We start from the raw sequence: 14,258 nt of genomic DNA, 5'->3' as shown, positions 1-14,258 counted from the left end.
AGTAAAAACTTGATTAATTTTGTGTAGTGAGTGGCGTTTTTTTTTTTTTTTTGCTATTGGACTGTATGTTGTGCAAAGTACTCGAGTACTTTGTGAATACTTTGGACTCGAGTACTGACTCGATTCTTTTTTATATGAGTACTAAAGTACTCGAATACCAAAAATGGCCGACTCGGCACATCATTAAAAGCAAACGCTTAAACAATTAAATGAGAGGTCCTATCATCGATAAGATTCAAGGGTAGCAATGTATCTACGACCAATTATAATAAACATTTCAATCCTCTTTGGTTATTTTTTCTATTAGCGGCTAAGCAATTTACCATCAGGTGGATTGCATGCTCGTTTCGTACACCAATTTCACATGTCAACGATGTATCGGACTATGTGCAGTACCTATAGTTCCCAATTTCACAGGATTGAATAATTTGCGTTTGACTAATCCTGATCAAATGCGGACAGCACGCATGTGGACTCGATTTGTAAGCGGCTTAGTAAGTTGTAGTGCTCGTGACAGCCACTTTGATAGGAGAATAAGCCTTTAGCTTTAGCTTTGCATTTCCAATTCGGTTCATATGTGAACCCTCGTTTGAACAAGCATATTAAAATTATTGCCAATAAATAAAATAAAACCATCAGAACAGTAATAAAATAGAAATATTTGTGAGATTCGATGTTATGGCAAAACCTTTTCGTTTTAATATCATAGTAAAACAATTTAAGATTAGTGGAATTTAATAAAATTCAAAATACCTTCGATGATGAAATATTTTATTTGTTTGAACAATTTCAATGTACATACTGTAATATCACAGATCTTAGATTTTCCTTTTATACTTATATCTCAATCGTTTCCGTCGAAGCTTTTTATTTGCATTAGATTCCATTTCAGTTAACCACAGACAAACGACAGAAATAGATTCCTAAAACAATGTTATAATATAATTTATTGCTTTAATTATGTTGTCAGTGCCAACCAAGGCGCAATCTGAGCCAATAAGCGTGTTCTCCCCGCACGTTGTGACGAGTTCAGAGATTTATTACCTACTATGCTAAATTATTACTTTTCACGTAATTTTTTCACATTTTTATTCCAAATTATTTTAATAAAAAAATATTTTATTATTTCAAATTTATTTTATAAATAAGTTATTTTATACCTATTTATAGTTTAATTTAATAATTTTCTATAACTTTAATTATAATTGTAACTATTTTTCAGTTAATAAAGTTTATTTCTTGACAGTTTTTATTCGTTTTCAATTCTGAGGTTGAACGGAATATCCGCGTCGCAAATCGCTATGGTTGTTTGGTTGTAACCATAAATGGATATTGAAAATGTACATTTTAAGTTACACAATTTGTATTGAATACAAAATACATCATGTTTTATTTTTATTGAATAAAAATTTTGCTTTTTTCTTCTTTAGAAGTCTATTTCATTACATCTCCTGTGTTATTTGCACATGTTTAGTCTTTCAGTGTTTTATCAGCAAACATCTATATACAAACAAAGAAATACATCCCTATCTATTCGTCTCATCTGTATGTTTTACTCCAGGTGTCCAGATGCGACCATGTTGGACGAGCCGCTACCAACGACGTCCGCTGTCAACTGGACCACGTCGTACGACAGCGAGCAGCAAGACATCTACGTCACCTTCTATGATGTGGCCAACCACGTATACATTAACGACACCCAAAATGTTACGGAAGTAAGTTACACGCCCTTATATTCCATGTGTTTTGAGATATAACTCTGTTCCCTTCCATCAGGAGTATAAAAAAACAAGTATGTCACTTGTTTCTTTATATTATAGAAGTAACAAAGAGGTATGCAGTCCACCTGATACATTTAGTTGATCACAAATGTATTGCCACTTTTGAGGACTAGGATAGTTGTCTTATATGTAAGTCAACGGGCATCAATATCCTTCCATCAAAACTCAAGACCTGATACGTAATAAGTGTGGATGTGGCACCTCCCCGCTGAAACTTTAATTCCACCACCTTCTAAAATAAAAATAGTATCTCAATCATAAATATCCCTGAAAAGGTCCAATAAGAAAAATATTGTCTTCATATAATACGCTAGAGCTTTCTAAGAAATGCGCCTTTGTATTGAAGATATCGCTCCCCTCATTAAATCTTTTCTACTTGTAACTCCCATAACAAGTTGTCTGAAAGAAACTGACGTTGCAGCAAACGTCTTTTGTTTTGTTCTTATTTGTTGTACGTATCTCTTTATCGTATGTATTCATATAAGCCATTAAAATAAATCATTCAGTATACATTGTAATACACTGTATCTTCCTAGGCATCTTACTTTACTAAGATCTTTTCTTTCAAACAAATTTTGCAGTATTTAAAGTAATTTCAAAATAAACAACAGTTTTAAATTATAATTATTTTTATCATCAATAAATAGAAGATTGCTTTTTTTCCTATTATTTTAAACCTTACATATTATAACTAGCAAAAGACTTAATTTATTTATTTTAGTATTTTACTGTACACTAGCTGACCCGGCAAACGTTGTGTTGCCATATAAATAAAAAAATGTTAAGGCTAAACAACCCTTATCACTTACGGGTTTGAAAAAAAGATAGAATATTTGAAACTGCGATGGTAGCGAAGTCTGTCAAATCCAATGTGAAACATTCCAAAATCAACAACTACTTACGAATTAAATATTAATTAAAAAACCTTTTCCCACGGACTAAATTGTGAATCTAAACCATTCTCAAGTCCCCTTGAACACACACAAAAAATTTCATCAAAATCAGTCGTTTAGGAGAAGTTCAGTGACATACACACGCACATAAGAAATATATATATAAAGATATAATAGGGATTGAAGATCACTTCCGATATTTAAATTGTCCTTAATTGCTTTTGGATATAACCAAAGGCCGCAGTTACTCGTTTAATTGTTAAATGAAAGCTTCTGTAAATAAATTTTATTAGGCTTCCATTTCAACTTTACATTTAACAATTTGAGTTAGGGAAAATGAGAATTGATGAGTTGTTTGAATACATTTACTTCGATTTATTATGCGAATGTTATTAATTTGGTATTACTGTTTTCAAACCTTTCTAAGGTTTACATTAAATTAAACCCTCTGTTAGAAATACACACATATGCTAATTAAAACGAAGGTACTTTAATCTTTTATTTTAATTAAAATGTCACTTTAACTTTTAGATCATAATCGATCAACAAAGTTATGTCAGACTATGTCAGAATGTTGAGTAGGTAACCGCTAATGGAGAAATATATTGCGCATTTTCGCGCTTCGGAAGGCACGTTAACCACGTTAGGCACCACGAAGGCACGTTAACTTCAGTGGTTATTATACAAGTAGTTTAACCTTGTGGGAGTCCTAATAGGTGGTTTTAACGGTCGGCTACTAATCCGAACCTACCTCTACAAATGCAGAAGGGTGGTGGTGTAAGCTCCAGGCCTCACCCAATCGCAGTGAGGAAATAGGAAATAATGAAAATTGCAGTCTTAAGTAATGTGCAGTTTTTTAATAGTCCATGGTTGTAAGTTTATTAAAATAAAATAATATCCCAGCGGAACTACCCAATTAATCTGAGCACAGGTGTTTTCCGCTAACTGCACTTAATTTCACAACGTTAGTCCAGTAGTATTCCCTGAAGCACGTTGTATAACGGATATGAATAATCATGAAATTAAAAAAGACATAGCTTAACGGCCCCCTTGGCTTCTGTTCTATATAGAGTTGATTACAGATTTCCAAGGGAGGCAATGACCACTTACTTAATTGTAACATACGTTTGAAAAATTACACAATTGCGGTAGTGAGTGTGGTCTCTGCACTCACACGAAGCAATCCAACTTAGTACTCCTCAGGGGTAGCGACGCATGCCGCCCCTCTCGGATAGGTCTTAACTGACTCTATCTGGGATTAATTAAAATGTCCATGGACAACTTAATTTTTAGCTACTTACCATCATCTTTTACTAGGGTTATCTATGTTTGGTAATGCAATATAATATAAGTATTTTTATATAGGAATTTAATACTTTTATTTTTCCAGCCATACCAATCGTTCATATTGCCATGGTGGCGGCAAGTGTTATGGACGGTGCTGTTCGCCGGGATGGTGGTGGTCGCCACCGTCGGCAACCTCGTCGTCATATGGATAGTTCTTGCGAACAAGCGAATGAGAAGCGTCACCAATTACTTTTTAGGTACGTACCTACATATCATCCGCTACACATCAAAATTCAGTATAAGTATTATAGAAAATACAGTCAAAACCATAAGAAACACGGTTTATTTGCTTTGTAGCTATTCGCGAGCTTTTGTGACATCAATAGTCAAGCGCTCCCTCCATCCATTACCTTTTATCGTGTAGATTGCCATGCTCTAAAAACGCTTCACTGCTTTATTACGAGCCTGGATACTAAAAAGAATCACTTTCATAAAGATTGAAAAATGCAAGAGTCTGGTTTAGTAAACATACACTATGAAAACAATAAAAGAAAAGTCTATGTTTATTAGATTACATTCTATCTTTTTCTACATATTTACTAACTCTTTGAATAATCGACGATAAAGGCTTTAGGAACATAGACATAATACTGAGATATAATAAATATACAAAGCATGTATCTTCAAATAAACAAACCATTTTGAGCATAAATGCTTAGTGGGCATGGTGACAATGCGAAATTGGCCTTTCGTTTCTAAGCGAAAATAATAATCATAACTTTTGAGAACAAGGCTAAAAACATTTTAGACATTGAATGTTTGCTCAGAATACCTAATAGTCTTAGAAGAAATTTTAAATTGATCACATGCTATCACGTCCAATATGGGAGCATCGTTGAATGATGCTTTACATTATAGTCTGAACAAAAAGATTCTCAAATTTTAACACGTATGGCTTATTTCACACTCAATACCCCTTATTTTGTTGAACCAGTCTCCCGTGAAATAGGAGTATTACACGAAAATACCAGACCGCCATAATAAAGTGCTTTACTGTTAGAAAGTTGTATTTGAAATTGATTGTTTATAGCATTTGCCGTTCTTATTAGTGATCGAAGCATTTGCCCTTCAATATGTTATTAGATACATATGTTTTTATATATTACAGTCTAATTTGTGTAAAAAAGCTATAATTACAATTTATTCAATTACGAATCACATTTTTACAAATATCAATTTAAAAAGCAAAGAGGTTTAGGAATTACGCAGTCACATTTCAAGTTATCTTGTAAAACAGTTCAATGTAAAAGTCTATGGTATAATAAGAACCGGATAAAACTAAGATGGAGATAACAAATGTCCAGTAAGTAAAAACTATGAAACTTGCTTCGAAAGTTTCAACATTTTCTCAGCGGAATTCTACTGCGAACAGTTCTTCAAACTTGCAGACAGTAAGCAAAATAAAATACGCCAAGAAATGAAAAATCTCAACATGAAAAGTTTATCGGGTCCCGTAGAAAGAAGGAGACTTCTTCTTCATCACTTTTTTTTACTAATGAAGCTGATAATGTAACGAGCTGTCTCCATGCCACAATGCCTTTGGTTGATCTGAAAGACAGACTAAGTGACACCTAGATCCACTCCTGCCCACCTTGCCCACCACAACACGGTTTTCAAGGTTTTGTGGCTCTCTACGAGCTGTGTAGACGTAGTAGTTCGAAATACGCTGGTTGATTCTTCTAGCAATTTTAAATTTTAACAATTTTAAACACACCTTTAAAAGGAATAAAACTTTTACCGCACTTTCGTAGTTACTAGTACACAGTTCACGTACCAAGTATTTAAAATAGGGTAGTAATGGATTGTTAATAGTAATTTATTATTTAAATATTTCTCATCCTTCAATTTATTACATTAATACAATATTTCAACTTTCTACAAGATTTCTTATTACATTTTGGGTATTAAAAATATTTTCACATTTCATTTCTGTCTACGTGAGTATAATAAAGGTTGTCTCTTTGGCACCAACTATTATTTCACTACACTTGTTTGAATTACTCTTCCGAAGAATAATTCGTATTGTATTTTTATTTTTTATTTTGTTCGCAGTGAATCTCTCCGTAGCTGACGCGATGGTATCCACACTAAACGTGACCTTTAACTTCACATACATGCTGTATTCGGATTGGCCCTTTGGTCACTTCTACTGCAAGTTCTGTCAGTTCATCGCAGTGCTCAGTATATCTGCGTCTGTGTTTACCCTCATGGCTATCAGTATAGATCGGTGAGTATACTTTCGTTAAGTCGACTTTGTTAAATGCAATGAAAAAAAGAAAGTGAATTTCCATATCGTCGGCGACGTATGAAAAAATGGTTGACACGGACATTTTAATAAAAAATCAGCCTATGATTTTTTTTATTATGTTGGTAATTATAATTTATTCTACTTCATATTTGTATAAGAAATTAGCTGAAAATCATACGCAACATAAACATACGCAACGAAAACGTAACGAAAGTTATACCTAGTGGATTCAGATTCAGACTTCAAAATCCATTTTTCATAGTGCCACTAAAGGTCTAATTGCTAAATATTAGTCTACTACCTAAATTCTTCGTCTTAAATAATTACTTAATTAAAGGATATTTAATTTGTAATGCATTCTATTTACTATTTATTTTATTTACATGTATTATGTCTACTGATTCGCACTTGGCCAGCGCGGTGGACTATGGCCTAATCCTTCTCATTCTGAGAGGTCCCAGTAATGGGTTGATGATGATGATGAGTTATATTATACAAAATGACGCTTCATTAGCATAAACAATACTATTAACATACTAACCTAAATTCAATTATTGAAAGTGCTTACTGTCGACAGGCAATTTCTATTAGAACCGTAGGCTGCTCTCTAGGCAGCGCACATCTCTATTGAAAATCGATTCCTTAACGTTATCCGAGACCGCACTACGGCTATTTCCTACAAGTGTGCAACAAGATATAGAAATTTTATGGACTTCCAACAAATTGCTTCCTCGAGAGCATATTGAAACTCGATTGACTCAATACAACTTTAGAGTGAAATCAATTGTAACATAAAATACCAGCAGTCTTAAGGTTTCGCGTATTCTGGTTGAAATACCTATTCATGTATGTTATGTTACATAGGTAATGTGCAACAAGTTGTTCTAAAGATCTAAAGATAAACGTATTCACAAAATATAATTTACATTGCAATTCTTTCTTAAAAAAACACTAAATAGAGTAACGGAAATAAGCTTAATTATGTTCATTTTTCATTTATTGAAATATGTTTCGTAATTTTATACTAGTGTAGGACTTAAATGTAGGGGTTAAAAAGAAAATAATTAATATATTGAACAAACATGGTCCAACAGCTGTGTTGTGACCGCAATACGCCATATAGTTTCATGAAAGCTAATTAAATTTACTTCGGTATGTCGAACTGTTTTATAATTTTTGTTTTTCAAAAATCTTTTATTTAATATATGAAATGTCTACTATACTGTCCTAAAATATGAATTTTAAAATTGCACATGAAATTTCAATGTTGTTTTTTCGTAAAAATTTAAACTTTAAATTGAAAATGTTTTGTTACAAAGTATATAATAAGCCGTAAGAAATATAAATATTTAACAGGGTGAAATCAGTGATATAAAAACGGATTTCCATATTATTAAATAAGAAAACGTCATATTTTTATATGAAAAATAGTGTTCATAATCAAAACAATCACAAAAATATGATACGAAATTAATGGAATACAATGAAATATTCCCAAATTATTTTCGATCTTACAAAATACGTTGTCACAATGTTATTGAAATCGAATATAAATATTTAGTTATAGGTACGTTTATTCCGGACTAGATGGGGTAGAACACCTGAGTCTTTTGTGTACAATAGGTACAAACTCAGAATACCTTGACAGTTATAAATTGAACCGCACATTAAGTAAGGTATGTAGAACTTCAAGTAAAATAGATTGAAGACAAAGTTTCTGCCAATCTGACGATGAAAATATTTAATCGTCTCTCAGTAGTTTGTGACCTTTAGCTAAACATAGAATTCTTAGAAGAAAATGTCTTTGATAGAACTTAGTAGCAAATAATAAATACTGCTATTTATAACAAAAACGATATGCAGTTCTGATGTAGATAAGTAATAAAAACCCATGTACGGGTTCCAGAAATATAGTTATAATTTATTTCAGGTATGTCGCCATTATGAGCCCGCTTCGGCCTAGACTAGGCAAGCGAGCGACTTTGGGAATAGCTGCTGCTATCTGGGCCGGCAGCTCCATCATTAGTAGCCCGAATATCATATATTTTACCACGGACACCGATGTGCAACCTGACGGAACCACCAGGTAACTACAACTATAACTTGTAGCTGTAAACCAGTATCATGATTAGGCATATTATATACGCACTTGGCCAGCGCGGTGGACTATGGCCCAATCCTTCTTACTCTGAGAAGAGGCCCGTGCCCAGCAGTGGGACAGTGATTGCTCGATGATGATGATGATAGTTATAGAGCATTTCCTAGTTTGACTACGGCGGGATGACCAAACTTCAACGATTGCACGTAACATCAGGTTGGCAATAAGTATGCTCCTTTACCACTTTTATTTTAAATTACAAAAATGTACTATGATATTGAATACGTGTAGCTTTTCACTTAACAACGTTAAAAAGGTACTCATTACAAATTAAAAATTCTATAACTTATACAGAAAGCCAGTGAATTAACAGCGGAGCGGCATAAAGTGGTTAGGTTAGACTGCTGTTCTGTGCACTGACATGTGTTTGTGGTGTACCTACCGTGCATTTACTAGGTCTTAAATAGTCAGCTCTGCAACGCTGTCAGGGGATTTATTCTGTCTGCTAACAGAATAAGCTTACGAGCGATTTAATTCAATGTTGGACAAGTTTATTGCTACGACTACTTTATTAAACATTACATTCGTGCTTTATTTTATGAATGGATACGTATATTTTACTTGCACATTTAAGATTTTACTTATCATCAGTCACTGAACTGTAAGTAACATTCTAATCGCCTGAAATTTATAGTAGGAAAGAATGTTTTAAAAACTGAAAGCATAAACTTTATAATTCTGTAAGCCCTAAGGTAAAGTACATGGCTATCAACAGATATAAAGCGAAATGCCTACAGTCAAACAAATAAGCTTTATTTCAATTTGCTTTTCAACACAAAACTCAAATAAAAGCCTGACTTCAGCGCCCTGGGAACAATTTTAATTTTATAACGTAGCGGCTCATACTGATACGCTCACAACGCTCGAGAGAGTTATTTCTGGAATGATTTGTATTTTTATTAAAATGTCTCTTGTTATCACGCTCATCGAATTTTATCACAATGATTCATGTTTAAATATCTTTGTTTTATTTCAGTTTGTATATGTATGAACTTAATAAACTGTAGCTCATTTATATAAACTAGTGTTGACCACTGTGCGTTTGAAGTGACCATAATCATAAAAGTAAAAAATACTCATAGCTCAGTTACCAAAGCTAAGTAAAGAAATGAAAATGAAGTAATCCTATTGGTAGATTTGATACACGTCACATATTCATAGTTTAGATAGCTAACATATGTCTTACAGTAGAAAGGCATCCTAAAGTTCGTCAATAACTTCATAAAAAAATATATCAGTTAATAAACAAAAGAAAAAGATACTGAATTGTGTTCCATCTTCGTCAAATTCATTTCGTGTACTGAAACACGTATACTGTCGTTCACCGCTTAATTGCCAACATGCAGAGTGGCTCGACGTTTTATATGATGGAACGTGCAATGTATACATATGGGCTATTTACTCATGTAAATATTTCGTTATCTATTTTAATATACGTGACTTAAATTATTGCAACATCGCCCCATACAATGTTGATATATGGATTACATTTGTACGTATTACATTTAAATGTTTTTCACTATTTAAAATTATTTCAGGCGAGTGTGCTTCCCAGATTGGCCTGATGGGATGACAACCAGGTCTCAAGTGGAATATGTGTAGGTATTTTTTAAAGGCTATAGTTTTTTACAAACTTAAATTTCTGAAGTCTTTTTAAAGGGTTTTTATCATCTTAAACCATTTCCAGATATAATGTGGCGTTCATGGTGCTGACGTACTTTCTGCCAATTATTTCTATGACGTACACCTACGCAAAGGTCGGGGTTGAGTTATGGGGATCAAAATCCATTGGAGAATGTACACAACGGCAATTGGATAACGTCAAAAGCAAGCGGAGGGTAAATGGATTTTTAATTATCAACATTTAAATTTCAAATTGTAAAACTGCCCCTTTTTCTTGATTAAGCTTATATGACCATATAACTGAAGTAAGTGTTTATAAAAAGTCGTGATCGCAATTGCTTTTTTGTTTATTGTTAAAAAGTGTCTTGCTTTCAATTATATTTTGGATAATATTATACTTACTACATAACACTCATTATGCAAATTATTATAATAATATTATGTTTCATATGTTTTTCTTTTGTAGGTGGTAAAAATGATGATAGTCGTTGTCGTAATATTCGCGGTGTGCTGGCTGCCTTTCCACGTCTACTTTGTGGTCATGTCCTACTACCCTGACTTAGTAAACTATCCGCACATCCAGGAAATATATCTCGGGATCTACTGGCTCGCTATGAGCAACTCCATGTACAATCCCATTATTTACTGCTGGATGAATTCCAAGTGAGTACAAAGACGAAGTTTATCCGTTAAAGTGCCTTTCATTTCAAACATCGAATGGCTTTAAATCAAAACTTTGTCGGCCAATTTATGCTATGCGACAAAAGCTGAAATTGTTCTCTACCATTCGTCGATTTTAATTTTATTTCTCTTAATTCTTACAGATTTAGACGAGGGTTTAAACAGTTCTTTTGGTGTTGCGGAGCAATAGCTGCTGGCCGGGGACTAAGCAGACATAGAGCCTTTGGACCAGATCGTCTAGACCGATCTATGCGTTCACTATCACCCAGCAGAAAGAACGGAACGAGTGAGTTTTATATTTTCATCCTGTAGATGCCGTAAAAACGTTACGCACGCTCTTTAATAGATTATTCAACATTCAAACCAGTATATTATTTTGTTCATTGTAATACAATGATATAATTTTATGCACATAGTGGAAGCATTTGTTATAAACAATGTACTATAGGTACATATTGTCAGCACAAGCATGAAACTCGTCAATGCAAATTGCATGACTACTGAAACATGACTATAGACTTGAATTTAACAACCATTAGACGTATTTCTGAATAGTGGTCATGCCTTTATTTTTGTTTCTCATCTTCTCTGCCTATGCTTCACATTTTATTTTCGACTACAGTTACTGGCTGTACATATTTTACTTTTCTTCTTACTGTGTAATATCAAAGTTGGGGTTATTCTTCGTAGGTTTATTCAAGACGACATACAAAACAACTAAGTTCAACAAAAATCCGCCCGGATCTCCTCATTTGCTGCATGCAAATAAAATACACAAGTAGGAGATGTGCGGTGGCCAATCCTGAAGTTTGGTAATTTGAAAATTTAAATAAATCAATGTTACATCGTAAGCGATCTCGTTCCGCGCGGATTGGCTTCATATGACACTCAGTAGATAGGCTCAAGTTACATAAGCTATTAACCACTTGTCATCTTACATTTTCGCTTCTTTGCTTCGACGACGCTTTTCTTTCTCTTTTATTTCTATTGCGCTGGTGTACGTGGCATGTAACGCACTGCGAAGCAAAGCGGGATGCCGATAGTATTAATTATAAACTGGATTAATTTGTAGGCACAATTCGGATCTCAATGCACAGCACGTACAACAATACACTGATGACGAGCGCCTGACAGCGGCGCGGCGCGGCCGGCGCGCACGGCGAGGCTGCGGGCAGTGCGGCCGCGCACGCGGGCGTCGAGCGCACGTGGATATGACGGCCCCCCGCGCCCCGCGCCGCACCCACCCCGCAGGACCTGTACGGCTGAGTCGCGCGGGTAGGCCGACGAAACAAATGTTTGATATGGCGCGGTTGTATGTGAACAAGAACTGTATCGTTATATATTTAAATAGAAATTATAATACTCATAAACTGCTTGTTGTGTACTTCATTTTTGCAGGTTGTAAATATTGATGTGTAATCTATAAAATCTTTAGACTATAAAGGACCAATTTCATTAGTGTCCATCGTAGAAGGTTCATAAATATTTTATGGGTTTAAATTTTTTTTAACTGAATTGATTCATATCACAACATATCCCAATCACAGTTTTATGAAAACTGATTTATTTAAATTTGAAAAACGAAGAGTTTAAAGATCTTTTATAATAATGCAGTATACGAGTAGTACAACCATAATATTGTACAATAACATTATGTATGTCATTATTATGTATCGCACCTCTGTCCTTTGTTGCCAGCGACTAACCGACTGACGACTTAGGCTGTTTGTGCACTGCACCGTCATCGAGCCGATACCGAGAACAAGATTATTTCGGGCCGATTTTAATGATGTCGTGATGGCGATAGTTTGTCCACTGCTACCGATGTCGGCGGTTTATTTTGTTCCAGCTGTCACTCGTGTGAAGGCTGTGTATGGACAAGTTCCAATATGTTTTACATTGTCGGCACATCGGCTCGTCAAAAACTCGGTGCCGATCTAGCGGTCACGCCGATCTGCTATTGTAAATGTATGTACGCTACTTCGGCGCCGTCATTAAATATCGGTATCGGCTCGGTATCGGTGGTTGGTGGACAAACAGCGTAAGGCTGTTCGGCGTGACCTCTATTTTTTTTTTTTTCGAGAGAGAAACCTTCAAAAGGTAACCGACGACGTGGGAGCGACGTCGGGTTATGTGGGATTTTTACAGCATTAAAACCCCCCCGGTGGCCGCCCTCAGCGCTTGTTGGAGAACTCCGGGATCTCCAACGGAACACAATCGGAGTCCTTCAAACGCGATGCCCGGATCGGGTTCTGCCCTGGGGGGACGTTCGCTCCTCCCACAACATCTAGTGATTACGACGGTATGCGACCACACATACCGCCGTCCTTCCCGGGGTAGCATACTGGACGGTTCGAGCTCCCACTCTTGCCACCCGCAACCCCGGAAACCCCCTTTTAGTCGCCTCTTACGACAGGCAGTGGATACCGTAGCCTTATTCTAGTTCCGGAACTACAGGGACAACTGACATTCTAATCATACAGAAAAAAATAACCTACCAGAAACCTTTAATATAAGTATAAAAGCGTTTACTAGCGAAAATTGTCTGAAAATCATGTAAACGCCGACATAGAGTAAAGAGGACTTAAAAAATATTTATTACTCAGTAGATATACACAAATAGATATATTTATATATACAATAAATAGGCGTACATATATAGTAATTTCAGTCTACCTAATTGCTTATCTAGTCATTGTAACTACTTATATGGGTGTGATTAACTGCTCGCGTCTTTAGATTCGGGAAAAGACAGATATTTTCGTGAATATTGTGTAAAATAATTTTCAACGAGTTACGATGGAACAAAATACTTAAATAAAGCTACATTAGTAATCGGGTAAAATCCTTAAAAAAGATTAAGCTGCACTATTTATATGTATATAACGTATGTCGCTTCTTGTATCTCGTAGTTATTCAATGTGTTATCATAATTTTAATTTTAAAAAAATTTTAAGATAACATGACGTGTCCCATGGGCAAGTGCATGTTACTACATAGTATGTATTACATGTACCTAAAATGTTGTTATAAAAAGTATTAAATGTTATCAGAGAGATGTGGATGATTTTAATAGCTACAACCTTTATAATACTTAACGTGTGGCCATGTGGCCGTGTGGCATTAGCATCTCCCACAGGTGACCTGTAAGTAATGTACACAGTATGTCCTGTAATGTATGTATTTCCACAAACTAGGTATAGTTCTGGAAATGTCCTAAACAGTATTGTGTAATACTAACCTTTAAATAATCAATGGAACTTTTATTTTTCAATTATACGTGTTACAAAAAATTTTCGACAGTTATTCTCTTTGTGTAACTAAATAGCTCTCTTATTTATTATTTATTTAACCTACCTATATTTTACTATTGTGATATTATTAAATCAATGAGATCATCACAACATTATACACGTCTGTTATAGTCCGCGCCAAACTGCTAGTCCGCTCTGAAGTTGTTGCGAGCAGGTGTAGTCATACTATTTGCTATGGCGACGGGATCCATTTCTTTATTCAGAGCGGACTTG

At 34.8% G+C, this 14,258-nt stretch overlaps 1 protein-coding gene across 3 annotated transcripts in view; it reads left to right on the top strand.

The window, feature by feature from the left end:
• NGR-A24 (neuropeptide receptor A24) overlaps positions 1 to 12,530 on the top strand; it is a 146,185-nt gene extending 133,655 nt beyond the window's left edge. For 2 of the 3 annotated variants that reach the window (XM_073083511.1, XM_073083512.1), the window contains 10 exons: positions 1,562 to 1,715; positions 4,065 to 4,218; positions 6,074 to 6,248; positions 8,200 to 8,355; positions 9,966 to 10,025; positions 10,115 to 10,265; positions 10,517 to 10,713; positions 10,875 to 11,017; positions 11,422 to 11,543; positions 11,804 to 12,530. In XM_073083511.1, the coding sequence (XP_072939612.1) occupies positions 1,578 to 1,715; positions 4,065 to 4,218; positions 6,074 to 6,248; positions 8,200 to 8,355; positions 9,966 to 10,025; positions 10,115 to 10,265; positions 10,517 to 10,713; positions 10,875 to 11,017; positions 11,422 to 11,513 (1,266 nt within the window). In that variant the 5' untranslated portion in view covers positions 1,562 to 1,577 and the 3' untranslated portion in view covers positions 11,514 to 11,543; positions 11,804 to 12,530. The remainder of the gene's footprint in view (positions 1 to 1,561; positions 1,716 to 4,064; positions 4,219 to 6,073; positions 6,249 to 8,199; positions 8,356 to 9,965; positions 10,026 to 10,114; positions 10,266 to 10,516; positions 10,714 to 10,874; positions 11,018 to 11,421; positions 11,544 to 11,803) is intronic. The other variant, XM_073083513.1, reaches the window with a different exon arrangement.
• Positions 12,531 to 14,258: the final 1,728 nt, after the last annotated feature.

This window comes from Epargyreus clarus, unplaced genomic scaffold (assembly GCF_041222505.1).
Source record: "Epargyreus clarus isolate Ecla_fem2 unplaced genomic scaffold, WU_Ecla_fem_2.2 ptg000019l, whole genome shotgun sequence".
NCBI classification, from domain to species: Eukaryota; Metazoa; Arthropoda; class Insecta; order Lepidoptera; family Hesperiidae; genus Epargyreus; species Epargyreus clarus.
This window is presented reverse-complemented; position numbering and strand designations above follow the sequence as displayed.